The sequence below is a fragment of the Theropithecus gelada genome, chromosome 1, assembly GCF_003255815.1.
Source record: "Theropithecus gelada isolate Dixy chromosome 1, Tgel_1.0, whole genome shotgun sequence".
Classification (NCBI taxonomy): domain Eukaryota; kingdom Metazoa; phylum Chordata; class Mammalia; order Primates; family Cercopithecidae; genus Theropithecus; species Theropithecus gelada.
Window position 1 is genome coordinate 12,912,668 of NC_037668.1, and position 16,170 is coordinate 12,928,837.

The 16,170-nt window shown below is 42.4% G+C and overlaps 1 protein-coding gene across 1 annotated transcript in view; it reads right to left on the reverse strand.

Annotated features, from left to right (window-relative positions):
• Nucleotides 1-551: 551 nt before the first annotated feature.
• Nucleotides 552-16,170, reverse strand: part of RNF115 (ring finger protein 115) — an 81,356-nt gene continuing 65,737 nt past the window's right edge. Inside the window, exons 5-9 of the mRNA XM_025375807.1 lie at nt 7,259-7,330; nt 5,723-5,795; nt 4,692-4,785; nt 2,272-2,387; nt 552-1,262 (exon numbers count right to left, since the gene is read on the reverse strand). Of these exons, the coding sequence (XP_025231592.1) occupies nt 1,131-1,262; nt 2,272-2,387; nt 4,692-4,785; nt 5,723-5,795; nt 7,259-7,330 (487 nt within the window). The 3' untranslated portion in view covers nt 552-1,130. The remainder of the gene's footprint in view (nt 1,263-2,271; nt 2,388-4,691; nt 4,786-5,722; nt 5,796-7,258; nt 7,331-16,170) is intronic.

Below are 16,170 nucleotides of genomic sequence, written 5' to 3' on the forward strand. Positions count from 1 at the left end.
TGAGCCACCGCACCTGGCAGGAATCATTTTTTAAAATCTCAGAGGCAAAGATCTCAAACATCTGTCTTTCTGTGCCTGTATGCTGCCCAACTCATTCCCAAAAAGGAATGGGAATTAGATTCCTACCAACATAAGGCTCCCAATATATGTTATGTAGGTTTCTGGGGAAACTACATCAACTGAAGTAGTCTTTAAAAATTAAAGTAAGACGCCAGGCGCAGTGGCTCACGCCTGTAATGCCAGCACTTTGGGAGGCTGAGGTGGGCAGAGCACAAGGTCAGGAGATTGAGACCATCTTGGCTAACATGGTGAAACCCCAATCTCTACTAAAAATACAAAAAATTAGCTGAGCATGGTGACAAGTGCCTGTAGTCCCAGATACTCGGGAGGCTGGGGCAGGAGAATCGCTTGAACTCGGGAGGCAGAGGTTGCAGTGAGCTGAGATTGCGCCACTGCATTCCAGCCTAGGCAACAGAGCAAGACTCTGTTTCAAAAAAACAAACAAAACAAAAATTAAGAAAACCAAAGCACACAATGATGAACCACTTTTCTCTTCTTGCTGTAATTTTTCTTTGATTTGCTCTCTGGGGTTCAAGACAAAATGAAATCATTAGTCTTAGATTCCTGAATTTGACCTCGCCTCATGGCTAATGTGAGCAAGAGTAGTTTTTTTTTTTTTTTTTAATACAATTAAGACAAAAGGACTTTATATCAGCAGGACTTTAGGGCTGTGGTTCCACTGTTTTTATAGTAAAATACACTAATGGTGGGGTAGAGGTTGGAGAAGGAGGTGGAAACACCCGTTACAAGGCAACATGACAGATAGCAGGACCCTAACTAGACTTTCAGGAATTAATTCTATTCAGGTGGGAGGAGCCCTACATAATTAAGTTTCACACTTATAAAATTATCACTCTGAATTCAGGGATAAGAGGCATTTGGTTGTAGACACAATTCCATCTGTAGATACTAACTTTAAATTTAGAGAAGAAAAACATTCATTGCATTAATATTATGTGTTGAGTTTCTTACATGATTCCTAAATCCATCTACTAATTTTTTGTTTTGATACAATTTACAGCTATGGTAAGATGATTACCACAGCCCAGATTCAGGTGTGGTCTTTAGCTTCAGAAAGTCCATCGGTCATGTAACTGACTGTCATTGCTAAATCTGTTGCTTGCAGAGGCCTCAGAGCTCTGGCTTTGCCGAGTAGAGTCCTCACCATTTAAGCTCTTCCTACATACAGGACATGTGTCATGCTGAAACAGAAAAATATTAGTCTATGTGAAGATCCTGGCCTGAGAAGCTGGGAGTACTGCACACTTAAATAACCCTGAGAATTGTCACATCAAAAATTATGACTTGGAATAGAAAAACAATAGGGAATGCATCCTCATACAGCATGCACTGGCCTCTAAGGTGTGGATACCAGGATATCTCCCAAACAGAACTTTAAGCAGAACTGACAGGCACAATTCTAGGCCAGCAAGTTAATAACAGCTAACACATACCACCAAACAGAACTAACCAGAAACAGTGAGTAATCTATGACAAGAGGGTAACTGCCCATTACTTCCCATATGGTCTAGAGCAGAGGTCAGCAAACTTTTTGTTTAAAGGGACAGGAAAATTGGCCGGGTGCACTGGCTCACACCTGTGATCCCAATACTTTGGGAGGCCAAGGCAGGAGGATCACTTGAGGTCAGGAGTTTGAGATCAGCCTGGCCAACATGGCGAAACCCTGTCTCTACTAAAAACACAAAAATTGGCTGGGCATGGTGGTGCATGCCTGTAATCCTAGCTACTCTGAGAGACTGAGGCACAAGAATCACTTGAACCCAGGAGGTGGAGGTTTCAGTGAGTTGAGATCATGCCACTGCACTCCAGTCTGAGTGACAAAGTGAGACTCTATCTCAAAATAAATACATAAAGGGACAGAAAATAAATATTTTAGGCTTTGCAGGCCACACTACAGCTGTTACGACTAATCAACTCTGCTGATGTAGCACAAAAGTTGCCACAATCTATAAACAAATGAACATAGCTGTGTTCCAATAAAATGTTATTTACAGTAACAGGTGGCAGGAAACAATGACCTGTAGAACATAGTTTGCAACCCTTGGTCAGAAAAGTTTCAAACAAATAACAGTACCAGAGTTAGCCAGGGATTTATGGGATAAAATCTGATCTACTTGGATCTCGAGGAACTGTTAACTATATCTTTACTCTGAATCATCCCCCCAAGAAGCCATGACTTGCTGTACTCACCAGTTCCAGCCATGGCACAATACAACTGCTGTGAAAGAAGTGATTGCAAGGTAACTGCCGGACTTCCTCTTCAACTGTGTAATCTTCTTTGCATACTGGACACTCTAAACCCATATCTGTTGAAAAAGGTAATGCCTTTTAAAGTAAACAAGCAAAAGGAAGGAAGAAAAAACTAACCCAATGTCTCTACCAACCCTATGAATGCATAAAGACATGAGACAAAAGAAAATGTACACCCAAGTAGCAGGCAGCTAAGAGGCATGAATTTATTTCAAAACGAGGGCAAAGGTGTAGTAGACGGAGACATGAAAAGGAGGAATGACGAATGGGGCCTACTCCAAAAAGGCCTACGTAGGAATTATACAAGGCCTATTTTTTGATGTAAAGAGTTGGAAGAAATAAACCGGGGCTTAGATGATCTGTTCAGTAAAACGGAAAAACTTCTTCCCAAATGTGTGACAGCCCTCTGGCAGTCAGTTTCCACTGTCAATCTGTCCACCATAGCCAAGGGATTCATCTCAGCAACCTTGGCAGTTCAGTGTCTCAAGCCACTTGTCACTTTCACCATGCTCTTTTCAGCATGGGATAAAGCACTCTATTTCAGTGTGGCTGCCCTAAAGTCCTCTGTAAAAATTGTTAATGAGGGCGAAGGCGGGTGGATCACGAGGTCAGAAGTTCAAGACCAGCCTGGCCAAGATGGTAAAAACGCTGTCTCTACTAAAAATACAAAGATTAGCTGGGTGTGATGGTGGGCACCTGTAATTCCAGCTACTTGGGAGGCTAAGGCAGAGAATTGCTTCAACCCGGGAGGCGGAGGTTGCAGTGAGCCAATTCGCGCCACCGCACTCCAGCCTGGACAACAGAGCAACTCTGTCTCAAAAAAAAAAAAAAAAAAAATTGTTAATAAAAGCTATACCAGAAAAGAAAAAAAAATACCAGAAGCTATACCAGAAAAGCTATACCAGAAGTGGTGCTACAGAACTGCAAAGTTGAAGTCTAGCTCAGGTCACCAAATCAAGAGACAGAAAACCCTCTTCTCTGAGAAGCATCAGTCACCAACTATATTGGGAATTCCAAGCAGCAAGTTTTGAGTTTCCCAAATTTGGCTAATACTGTCAGCTAGTCTACATGCCTAGTGGCTGGGATATGCTCCATGAACCAACAGCAGATAAGGCATTTGGGGCAGTACTACTACTTAACCGATTTACTCCTTACTCTCCATTCTTACCACCTTAGCCTTAATTATTTTACTTCTCATGCCTAGTCTGCTGCAACAGCCTCCCAGCTAGTATCCCAGATTCCACGATCTTAACCCTCCAAATATATCCTATACTTTGCTACAACTTAATTTTCCCTCAAACCAGCTCCATAGCAATCCCCAGCTCCTCTCTTCACTTGGATTCTCAGCTGGTACCTCAAAAATCAACGAATTAAAAATGTAAAACATCACCTCATCTCCTTACCCAAACCAGGGCCCATTCACTATTTCCCCAGCCCTTAAGATGTCAGCACCATGTTTACAGTTACAAAGCTGTGAAATCTCAGAATTATCTTTGACTTTCCCCTCCTTCATCCCATTACGCAATCATTGAGGAAAGCCTCTCTCCAAAATGATCTTCTGAATCTACCCTTTCCTTTCTGTTAGTATTGTCACCATCACCTGAACCTCACCTGGACTGCTGCGACAGACTCTAAAATCCCTGTTTCTGCTATCTCGCTTCCAATGTGCTACACACTGACCCTAGACTAATCTTCCCTAAAGACCACTTTACCTGACTCACACACCACGTATATTAGTTCATACTTTTCCTTAAATAGAATGACCTAAGATGGCCCACCTTGTCTTTGAAATCTCTAACTCTAAACCCAAACTGATGGGAACAGAAATTCCCAGTCCAGAATGTTGTCCCCTGTCACTAAATTCCTCCAGTGCTTACAAATAAAGTAATATCTATGACTAAATACCTAACTGTACCTGACACAAAGTAGATCTGAAACAAATTCCCAGTCTCCTATTTTTTTCTCTTCTCCTTTCCCCAATGTCAGTATCATGTGTCCAACACAGTTTTTAATCATTTGATGAGTTTTTCTTCAACTTATCAGAATCAAGTCTTATCTATCTTTGTACCTCTTTATTCCCAATGGCACCTAAAAAAGAGACATAATTGCTTAGGAAATACCTACTGACTAACCTAATAAAGGGGTAGGAACTTTCCAGATTTGGTACCCAGGTAGGAATTTTAGAGGGCCATAGCTTCACTTAAAGGTCCTTAATATAGGAAGGTATTGGGATTTTTTTTCTTATTTATCTTTTTTGTCTTTTTATTTTGTTCGTTTTTTAAACTTTTCACTTGTCAGAAGATACTGGGATTTTGAACAGAGATCAGAAGATGACAGAGTAAGTATAAAAATGAACCTACCAACTTGTTCCTGAGTTACTGTCACTGTTGGAAGAGATGTGATCTTTTCCTTGTCAGCTGGGGGAGGGCCTGTGTTTTCCAGTTGTCCTAAAAGCTACAAAAAAAGAGAAAGAAAAAGATGAAGTGGCAGACATCTCAATACACCTGGAGAGGGAGCTGCTCCAGCTGAGAACCAACAGCACAGACATTAGGTATGTTAGTTACTCTTACTTCTGCTAGGCTCTGAGAGGCTTGGGTTTCCCCTTTCCTGCTGCCAGAACACTCATAATTGCTTTACAATTTCAGAGTGACATTGCATAAGCCTACAGACAAACCCATGATTGCAAGGCCCACCTCTGGGCATAAAGCAACTTCAGGGGCAGCAAAAGGGTTGTGATGTCATGAATAAAACTACAGCTTAATAAAAAGTTAATATGTAACTGGTCCAAAAGCTTCATTCTGCTGGAATAAGAAAAAAGCGAGAGTATGAAAAGTAGCATAATGTAAGCCAAGAAATAGGTAAATTACCGCCTATAAGAAGACTGAATATAAAGGACATGCTTTCTAGTCTCAGAAATCCACAAGGGAAATGAAAAACCAATCAAATTAAAATGAACATAAACAAGTGGAAGCAATTATACATGGCATGGGAATACCTTTTTCTCTGCTTCCTTCCCCTACTTTGCTCCATCTAGCAGAAATCCCTGCTTCAACATGTGAGGAAATCCTCCTTTTTTTGTGAAATACTTGTCAACAGAATCCTTATAGGACTGAACAAGAAAGACCAAAAATACAAAATACTATTTTTTATAGAAGTCTTTTCTTCCTATGGAGATGAAACCATCTTCTAGAAATTCCCTCGGACCTAGGAAGTGCATGGATGCTGAGCTAACCCCATAAATCATTCATCCCTTTAGTAAAATGGAAACCCCAAAACTCAAAATATTAGAAAGCAGAATGACTGCCATTTCAGAAAGTAGCAGAAGGAAAGCAGGAAGCCTATGGAACCATGAGACACACTGAACAGACACCCTCAAAAGGCAGCTCCTCACCTGGGTTACAATGGCATCAAGCCCTGTCTGACCCCAGGCATAGTCCCCAGGGTTGGAGTGCAGCATCCCGCTCCTATACATGAGATGAGACAGACAGCATTAGATGGAGTGACCAGGCTCTGCCTTACACCACAGAAAAAAAGTGGCAGAGGGATCCTGTTCTCTCTCAGAGCTGGAAAGTCACTAGTCCTCCAGGATCAAGAGGCAAAGAATTCTGTATATTTTCAAGATCAAACAAACTATCCAGAGATAGTATCTCATTCTCTAGGAATTTTACTTAACTAGAACATAAAATGTGAAGCTACCTAAAGTACCACATGACATGCCAGAACAAAAAGAGTGACTCATTGCCTGTTGGTTTCAAAAATTTGTCTTTTCTGTGCCCACTTATATTAAACACAGATGGAGCTGCTTTTTAAGGAGAGTTTTCCCTTCATGACTGGTCAAAATCTACAGCAAACATCTCTCATTATAAGAGGCTGCCCACAGTTCTGGACAATGAGGAGCTTTCAAGTAGAGAAGCAGCCATAGCAGTCTCTCTGAATCACAACTTAGAGCAATTACAAAAGGGACTTGGCAACACCTTTTTCCCCCCCTCCGCAGAGCTGCTGGTACACTACCAGCAGAGGTACAGACTAGTGGATGACAGAGGTCCTAAAAGGACTGAGGTTCCTTTGAGCAAAGAAACCTTCTGGGCCGCAGTCAGAAGCGGCAAATAATTTCTCTGACAAGAAGAAATTCCATCTTTAATCCCTATCATACGTAAGTGTCACTCTGATACTGAATACAGCCTATTGTTTCTTCTGACAAATCCTCTTACTTTGAAAAAAATAAAGTTCAGCATAATGTTTTCAACTTTAGAAATTCTTAAGGAGTAAAATATTCCTGTGTAGTCTACTGGGGAACCCACAAATCAGATACCAAGCCTGGCAGGGACCATCTCATTCCCTACCTCAATACAACTCTCAGACCTGAATATAAAAGGGATCAAGACATTTCTAGCAACCAAACATTCTGGGGGACCAGGACAGCCTTCCTGAGCCTGAATAATAAAAAAATAAAAGTTCTGATTAAGTTTGGGCTTAGCAGATAATGGCAGTCTAGCAGCCTCCAGTTACATCTACATACTCACCTATGCAGTTTTTTTGTTTTGTTTTTTGAGATGGAGTCTCGTTCTGTTGCCCAGGCTGGAGTACAGTGGCGCGATCTCGGCTCACTGCAACCTCTGTCTCCCGGGTTCAAGTGATTCTCCTGCCTCAGCCTCCAAGTAACTGGGACTACAGGCGCGTGCCACCACACCTGGCTAATTTTTGGTATTTTTGGTAGAGATGGGGTTTCATCATGTTAGCCAGGATGGTCTCGATCTCCTGACCTCGTGATCCACCAGCCTCGGCCTCCCAAAGTGCTGGAATGCGATTATGGGCGTGAGCCACCACGCCTGGCCTATGCAGCTCTTTTTCTCTACTGCACAGAAATGACAGCACCTAAAATGATGTCACTCCAATAGAGTAAGATAGAAAGCAATTAGTTACTTACCAGGAAAAAGGGTGTGGAGATCCAGGAATGGCAGAATTTGCAAAGAATCCTGCAAAGATGTGTTGTAGTATTCTGTTACAGAAGAAAAAATTAGGTAAGACAACAGACTAATGAAAGTACTCTACAGATATCCATGGCTGCCTAATTACCAACTACTTCTCTAAACCAAAATAGTTTTTTATTGGCTATTACACAAGAGACAGCATCAGAAATCAGCCTGCCACACGGCGGTGTGCTATTTTGCTATTATGGCTATCTTCCTGAACTCTGCTATCTTATAGATTAATAGATTTTTGTGAATTAAGCTGGAAAGGGATCTGATGGCATGGTATAGTTTTTCAAACTATGTTCCTTGTTCCACCAACAAGGAACTATGTTCCACCAACATAAGGAAGGGTTAAAAGGGATGCCGAGCCAGTGGAATTCTGGACCCACCTTCCTTTAACAAGGGTAGTTCCATTTTTGTATGTTGTACACATTGGGTTTCTGAATAAGATATCATTTAATGGGTCCTTCAAAATAAAAGTTCAAACAATAATTCTATTTTAAGGTTGTTTTAGATGATTATAACACAAACACATATAAACACACACATGCTTAGCATTTGTCACTCTGAATACTTAAGATGGCACAGGTACACAGTTCTTTATACGAATGAGTCTTTGTTACCCAAAGAGATACTGGAGTGATGCCTCAGCAAAAGAAAAACCTGAAGAAATTGTTCCCCTAGATCTTCTGTGTTCTGGATGATATGTAATTTTTTTTTCTTTTTTGAGACACAGTCTCGCTCTGCCGCCCAGGGTGGAGTGCAATGACGTGATCTCGGCTCACTGCAACCTCTGCCTCCCGGGTTCAGGCAATTCTCCTGCCTTAGCGTCCCGAGCAGCTGGGATTACAGGCACCTGCCACCACACCCGTCTAATTTTTTGTATATTTAGTAGATTTAGTAGAGACGGGGTTTTACCATGTTGACAAAGCTGATCTTGAACTCCTGACCTCGGCCTCCCAAACTGTTGGGATTACAGGTGTGAGCCACTGCGCCCAGCAATGATATGCAATTTTAAGTCCCTGGTTCCCACTTTACTTATTAGGCCAATTAATGTAACAATGGCAGTAGCCAACATTAGACTTTCCCTGCTACTAAAGTTCAACAGCAGCTCAGCAGCTAACTGCACTATTCCGTTTGTTTGCTTGCCTTTTTGTATTATTTTTCATTATTTATTTTTAACTGACAAAAATTGTATATATTATGGTATAGAACATATTTTGAAATATGTAAGCATTGTGGAATGACTACATCAAACTATCAACATATGCATTACCTCACAAACTTATTTACAACAATAACACTTAAAATCTACTCTCTTAGCAATTTTCAAATGTACAAAACACTGTTTTTTGGTTTTTTGTTTTTTTTGAGATGAAGTCCTGCTCTCTCACCCAGGCTGGAGTACAGTGGCACCATCTCGGCTCACTGCAAATTCTGTCCCCCAGGTTCAAGCAATTCTTGTGCTTCAGTCTCCCAAGTAGCTGGGATTACAGATGCGCACCACCATGCCCAGCTAATTCTTGTATTTTTAGTAGAGATGGGGTTTCACCATATTAGCCGGGCTGTCAAGTAATCTGCCTGCCTTGGCCTCCCAAAGTGCTGGGATTATAGGCATGAGCCATTGCACCTGGCTGAAAACATTGTTATTAACTACAGCCACCATGTTGTACAACACATCTCTTGAACTTTTAACTGAAATTTTGTATCCTTCAACATCTCTCTAATCCACCCCCTCTGCCCCACAGCTCCTGGTAACTACCATTCTACTCTCTGCTTCTATGAATTCACTGGCTTTTTCAAAGAATGCTTCGTGTTGTTTTAAAAATATGTCCAAAAATTATTTGATAATCTTCCCTTCAGTGTGGGCTTGACTTAGTGACTCACTTAACAATAGAATATGGCAGAACTGATCACCTGTGACTTCCAAGACAAGGTAACAAAGCAGGAGAAATGGCCAGGTGTGGTGGCTCATGCCTGTAATCCCAGCACTTCGAGGTGGGTGGATCACTTGTGGTCAGGAGTTCGAGACCAGCCTGGCCAACATGACTCCATCTCTACTAAAAATACAAAAATTAGCGAGGCATGGCGGCACATGCCTATAGTCTCAGCTACTCAGGAGGATGAGGCAGGAGAATCACTTGAACCCGGGAGGCGGAGGTTGCAGTGAGCCAAGATCATGCCATTGCACTCCAGCATGGGTGACAGAGTGAGACTTTGCCTCAAGAAAAAAAGGTGGTGGGGCGGGCGGGGCGCATAGTGCTTTCTCCTTGTACTTCTGTTGGATCAATCACTTGCTCTGGGAGAGTGCCATATCAAGCAGTCCTATAGAAAGGTCCATGTGATGAGGAACTGAGCACTCCTGCCACCAGCCAGCACAAACCTGCCAGAATATGTGTAAAGCCTAGTCACCCCTATACTGCAGCAGTGGCCAACATCTTGACTGTAAGCTCATGAAATCCTGGGCCAGCATCACTCAGCAACACTACTCCCAACTGAACCTGTTCCTGACCCAGTGAATCTGTGAGATAATAAATATTTGTTTGTTTTAAGCCACTAAACTCTGAGATAATTTGTTATACGGCAATAGGTAACATACAGATTTTGATATCTGGATACACGTGCTACCATAATAAAGACCTAAAATGTGAGAGTACCTTTGGAACCCAGCAGTGGGGCAGAAGTTAAAAGGACTTTGAGGAGAGCATCAGTAAAGTTTGAAGAGCCTTGAAAAAAAAAAGCAGCACTATGGCCTTTGAGGAAGTTAAAGGTGAGATTAAGAAAAGGTAGAAAAATCTTATTAGAAACTGGAGGGAAAAAGATCCTTGTTATATACTGGCAAAGCTGTTGCCTTACCATAACATGGAAAGCAGACGTTGCGGTCCACAAACTGGTTGATAATCTAGCTAAAGAGATTTCCACTTTTGAAAGTACCTCCTGGCTTCTTGTTGCTTACTTTAAAATGCAAAAGAGGGATAAATTAAAGGAAGGACAGACAGTTAAACAAAAAGGACAGAATTATATAATTCTGAGAATTCCCAGCATCTCCAGATTAGTAAATGACACTAAAATTAAGAAATGGATTTCAAGCAAAGATTAAATCCAAGGCACTGCCAAAAGACTGATTTCACATGAAGCCAAGGATCAGACTATAACAAATCTTTGTTAAGACCTCAGAAAGGGCCGGGTGCAGTGGCTCACACCTACAATCCCAGCACTTTGGGAGGTCAAGGCAGGAGGATCACTTGAGGCCAGGAATTTGAGACCAGCCTGGCCAACATGAAGAAACCCGTCTCTACTAAAAATACAAAAATTAGCTGGGCATGGTGGCGCACACCTCTAATGCCAGCTACTCGGGAGGCCGAAACATGAGAATCACTTGAACCCGGAGTTAGACGTTGCAGTGGGCTGAGATTGTACCACTGCACTCCAGTCTCGGTGACAAGAGTGCAACTCTGCCTCAAAAAAAAAAAAAAAAAAAAAAACAAAAAAAACATCACAACCTCAGAAAGATCTAAAATAGTACCTAAAGAATCACTCAGTTAGAAAATTGGACTAAGAAGTTTAAGGGTGTTACTGCTATAACAAACTACCACAAACTGGGTAGCTTAAAACAAAAGGAATTTATTCGCTCACTGATTTGGAGGGTGTCAGTAGGGTTAGTTCTTTCAGAAAGTTCTGAGGGAGATTATTTCCATGACTCTTTCCCGGCTTCTGGTGATGGTTGGCAGCAATCTTTGCCATTCCTTGATTTGTAGACGTTATGTCCCCCCAGTCTCTGCCACTGTCATCACACGGCTTTCTTCTCTTTGTCTTCTGTGTTCATGTCCAAATTTCTAGCTTCCTCTTTTTTTTTTTTTGAGGCAGAGTCTCACTCTTGCCCAGGCCGTAGTGCAGTAGGTGCGATCTTGGCTCACTGCAACCTCTGCCTCAAGGTTTAAGCGATTCTCATGCCTCAGCCTCCTGAGTAGCTGGGATTATAGGCATGAGCCACCACGCCTGGCTAATTTTTGTATTTTTAGTAGACGTGGGGTTTTACCACATTGGCCAGGCTGGTCTCGAACTCCTGACCTCAGGTGATCCTCCCACCTCGGCCTTCCAAAGTGCTGAGATTACAGGAGTAAGCCGCCGCACCCAGCAAATTTCTCTCCTTATAAGACTACCAACCGTTGGATTAAGGCCCTTCCTGATCCAGTGTGATCTTCTTATAACTTGACTACATCTGTAAAGACCTTATTTCCAAATAAGGTCATATTCACAGTGACCTTATCAGGGTTAGGACTTGAATACAGCTTTCTGGGGGACACAATTCTACCCACTACAAGTGGTATCCCTCAGCAATCCCAGCAGAAACCCAAGGTGGGAAAAGTCTAATTAGAAGAGATTGGTGGACGTGGCTTTTGCCTAATTGCATGAATCCCAGTGAGATTCACAGGATATCAAAGTTTTAAAAAGAAGCACTGACAGCTTAAACTGAAAGGTGGAAAGATAGTACAAAATGAAAACAGGTCTCTGGGCCCTCAAATTTCTACCAGCAAGAAGCATGCAAAGAAAGCTATGCAGCTACAAATATGAACTACTTTTAATGGAAAAGAAAGGATGACTAACAAGGTGGACTCCAGAGTCACAGAGAAGAACTCCTGGGCAGAAACAGAAGTCCTAGTCAAGGAATTTCTGACATTTGTCTAGACAACTATCAGAATTGCTATGAACCAGCAATTTCTTTGTGCCGCCATTTTTCCCTTTTGGAACAGGAAATCTTTATACCTGTTCAGAATCACTGCCTGTCCACATCACTGCATGTTGGGTGTGTGATAGGTAGATTACTTGTCTCTTTAGTTTACAGGTCTTCATATCAAAAGGAACTGTACCTGAGGAACTATACCCAAGAAGCCACACCCACACTTGGACCTAGTTAAAGGACAGCTACCTGTATTTCAAGCTGATGCTAAAGAAGGAAACTTTTTTTGATAGCTCTGGGGAGGAAGAAGTGTAAATAATTTGTGGCTAGAGGGCAAACTGGTGATTTTAAAATACATCCATGAATTCTTTAGAGGTGGAGCTAATTCTCTTCTCGTTGAATGTGGGCTAGACTTAATGTTTCACCTCTTACAGACAAAATGCAGCAGAAATGACAGTGTGTGACTTCCAAAATTAGGATATAAAAAGGCATTATGGGTTTTTTTCCTTCTTCCTCTATCATTCTCTTGGATCAATAACTCCAAGAGAAGCTAGCTGCCAAGTAATAGGGACATTCAAGGAGCCCTATGGAGAGGCCCAGATGGTGAGGAACTATGGCCTCCTGCCAACAGTCATGTGAGTGAGCCATCCTGGAAGTGGATCTTCCAGGTCTAGTTAAGTGTTCGGATGACTGCAGCCACAGCTGACATGTGGATTATAAATAACCTCATGAAGCCCTTCACCAGAACCACCTAGCTAAACTGCTCCCAAATTCCGGACCCTCAAAAATAGTGAGATAATAAATACTGTCATAAGCTGTTAAATTCTGGGGTAATGTGTTACACAGCAATAGGTAACTAATATATATCCACCTATTTGCCAGTGACAAGAAGGGCAAATTATTACATGCTTAAACTGATCAATAAGTAAATGGTAATAATCAAGTGTGAGAGACAGCCTAGTTCTTGAAGCTGTTAAAAGTCAATCCTATAGGAATGCTTGGAATTATGAGGAACAATTCACCAGCAGCTGATGAGCTGATGATTCCTCTTTCTTGGCTGCTTACTCTCTGGAAGTCAGATGTTAGTCCCATATTTTTGCAGCAGTAACAGAGACTGCTCAGGGTGGCCCCAATGCACATGAGCTGTTGCTCGGAGAACAATAGTTCATAGAGTATTTACAATGAATTTTGCTTATTAAAAAAAAAAAATCTTTTCTTGTTAAAGCTAAATGTCTGGGAGGATGTGGAGGGAAGAAAGATAGTGCATACATTTAATTTCAGAAACTTACAGAAGAGAAAAATCAACCCACTGGGTCTGGAAGGGAAGTCACATGCTAAAACCAGGTAAGAGTCTTCACATAGTTTCCAGAGCTGTACTCTCTCTAGGTTTTCCTCATACTTCCCAGGCTGTTTCTACTGAGTTTCCTTTGCTTATTCTTATCTTCCAAACTTCTAAGTTTGGAAGGCCCAGGCCTCCATTCTCTGAGCTCTACTATCTCCTATCTTGACTTCTTTGACCATTTTATCCAGCTTTATAATTTTTTAAAATTATAAAGGCCAAAAACCTTGATGTCATAACTCTTCTTTCTGTTACACCCCACATCCAATCTGTCAGTAAATCCTATCATGAATATTGCCAAACTGCATCTGAAACCAAACCATTTTTCACTACTCTCACCCAAACCACTGGTATCTCTAGCTTATATGAACGCAATAGCCTCTTAAATAGTTTCTCTGCTGTGTCTTTGCCTCGCACACCTTGCAGCCTCCCATTTTATTTTCAGCACAGCAGTTAGAGCAATCATTTCAAGATATAAATGACACCTAACTCTCCACTGGAATAGAAGTTCTTATAATTGCCAACTAGGCTTCATATAATCTAATACCCACCTCCCCATTCCTACTCCCATCAACTTCTCCTACCATTCCCCTCACCTTCTCTGCCCTACATTGGTCTCTCCTTGTTTGTACATCCCTACACTTCCTTGGTGTCTATTCAGAGACTTTCTCAATAAGACATTTGCTGACCATGCTCTTTTTGAAACTTCACTTCCACCATATTCCCTATCTCCCATCCCTGCTTTTCTTCCACCATAGCACTTACTACTGCTTAACATTCTGTTTATTTTGATTGTCTATCTCTCCTCATTAGCACTTAAGCTCCACAAGGGCAGTCATTCTTGACTATTTATTGACTACTGTATGCCCAACATCTGGCACATAGTAATACACAATGTCTGTTGAATAAATTAAGAGACCTCTTATGGGGCCAGGCAAACTGGCTCACACCTGTAATCCCAGCACATTGGGAGGCCAAGATGGGAATACAAGACCAGCCTGGATAACATAAGGAGACCCCATCTCTACAAAAAAATTTTAAAATTAGCTGAGCCTAGTGCTGCACACCTGTGGTCCCAGATGCTTAGGAAGCTGAGATGGGAGGATCACTTGAGCCCAGGAAAAAATTAATTAATTAAGAAACCTCCCCTAGATGGGCTCTGATATGGTTTGGCTGTGTCTCCACCCAAATCTCAACTTGAATTGTATCTCCCAGAATTCCTACATGCTGCGGGGAAGGACCCAGGGGGAGGTAATTGAATCATGGAGGCTGATCTTTCCCATGCTATTCTCATGATAGTGAATAAGTCTCATGAGATCTGATGGGTTTATCAGGGGTTTCTGCTTTTGCTTCTTCCTCATTTCTCTTGCCGCCACCATGTAAGAAGTCCCTTTCGCCTCCCACCATGATTCTGAGGCCTCCCCAGCCATGTGGAACTGTAAGTCCAATTAAACCTCTTTTCTTCCCAGTCTTGGGTATGTCTTTATCAGCAGCGTGAAAAAGGACCAATACAGTAAATTGGTGCCAGGAGTGGGGCATTGCTAAAAGATACCCAAAAATGTAGAAGTGACTTTGGAACTGGGTAACAGTCAGAAGTTGTAACAGTTTGAAAGGCTCAGAAGAAGACAGGAAAATGTGGGAAAGTCTGGAACTTCCTAGAGACTTGCTCAATGGTTTTGCCCAAAATGCTAATAGTGATGTGGACAATAAGGTCCAGGCTGAGGTGGTCTCAGAATGGAGATAAGGAACTTGTTGGGAACTGGAGCAAAGGTGACTCTTGGTATGTTTTAGCAAAGAGACTGGCAGCATTTTGCCCCTGACCTACAGATTTGTGGAACTTTGAACTTGAGAGAGATGATTTAGGATATCTGGCAGAAGAAATTTCTAGCAGCAAAGCATTCAAGAGGTAACATGGGTACTGTTAACCAGTTTTATAAGATAAGCAGAGCATAAAAATTTGGAAAATTTGCTCCCTATGTAATAGAAAAGAAAAACCCATTTTTTAAGGAGAAATTGAAGCCAGCTGCAGAAATCTGCATAAGTAGCAAGGTGCCTAATGTTAATACCCAGGACCACAGGGAAAATGTCTCCAGGCCCTGTCAGAGACCTTCACGGCAGCCCCTCCCATCACAGGCCCAGAGGCCCAGGAGGAAAAAGTGGTTTCATGGGCTGGGCCCAGGGTCCCCGTGTTGTATGCAGCCTAGGGACTTGGTGCCCTGTGTCCCAGTTGCTCCAGCCATGGCTGAAAGGGGCCAACATAGAGCTTGGGTTGTGGCTTCAGAGGGTGCAAGCCCAAAGGCTTGGCAGCTTCCCTGTGGTGTTGAGCCTGCAACTGCACTGAAGACAAGAATTGAGGTTTAGGAACCTCCACCTAGATTTCAGAAGATGTATGGAAACACCTGGATGCCCAGGCAAAAGTTTGCTGCAGGGGCAGGGCCCTCATGGAGAACCTCTGCTAGGGCAGTGTGGAAGGAAAATGTGGGGTGGGAGCCCCCACACAGAGTCCCTACTAGGGAACCGCATAGTGGAGCTGTGAGAAGAGGGCCACCATCTTCCAGATCCCAGAATGGTAGACCCACCGACAGCTTGCACCATGAGCCTAGAAAAGCCATAGACACTCAACACCAGACAGTGAAAAGCAGCAAGGAGGGAGGTTGTATCCCGCAAAGTCACAGGGGTAGAGCTGCCCAAGACCACGGGAACCCACCTTTTGCATCAGCATGACCTGGATGTGAGACTTGGACTCAAAGATTATTTTGGAGCTTCAAAATTTGACTGCCCCGCTGGATTTCGGACATGCATGGAGCCTGTAACCCCTTTATTTTAGCCAATTTCTCCCATTTGGA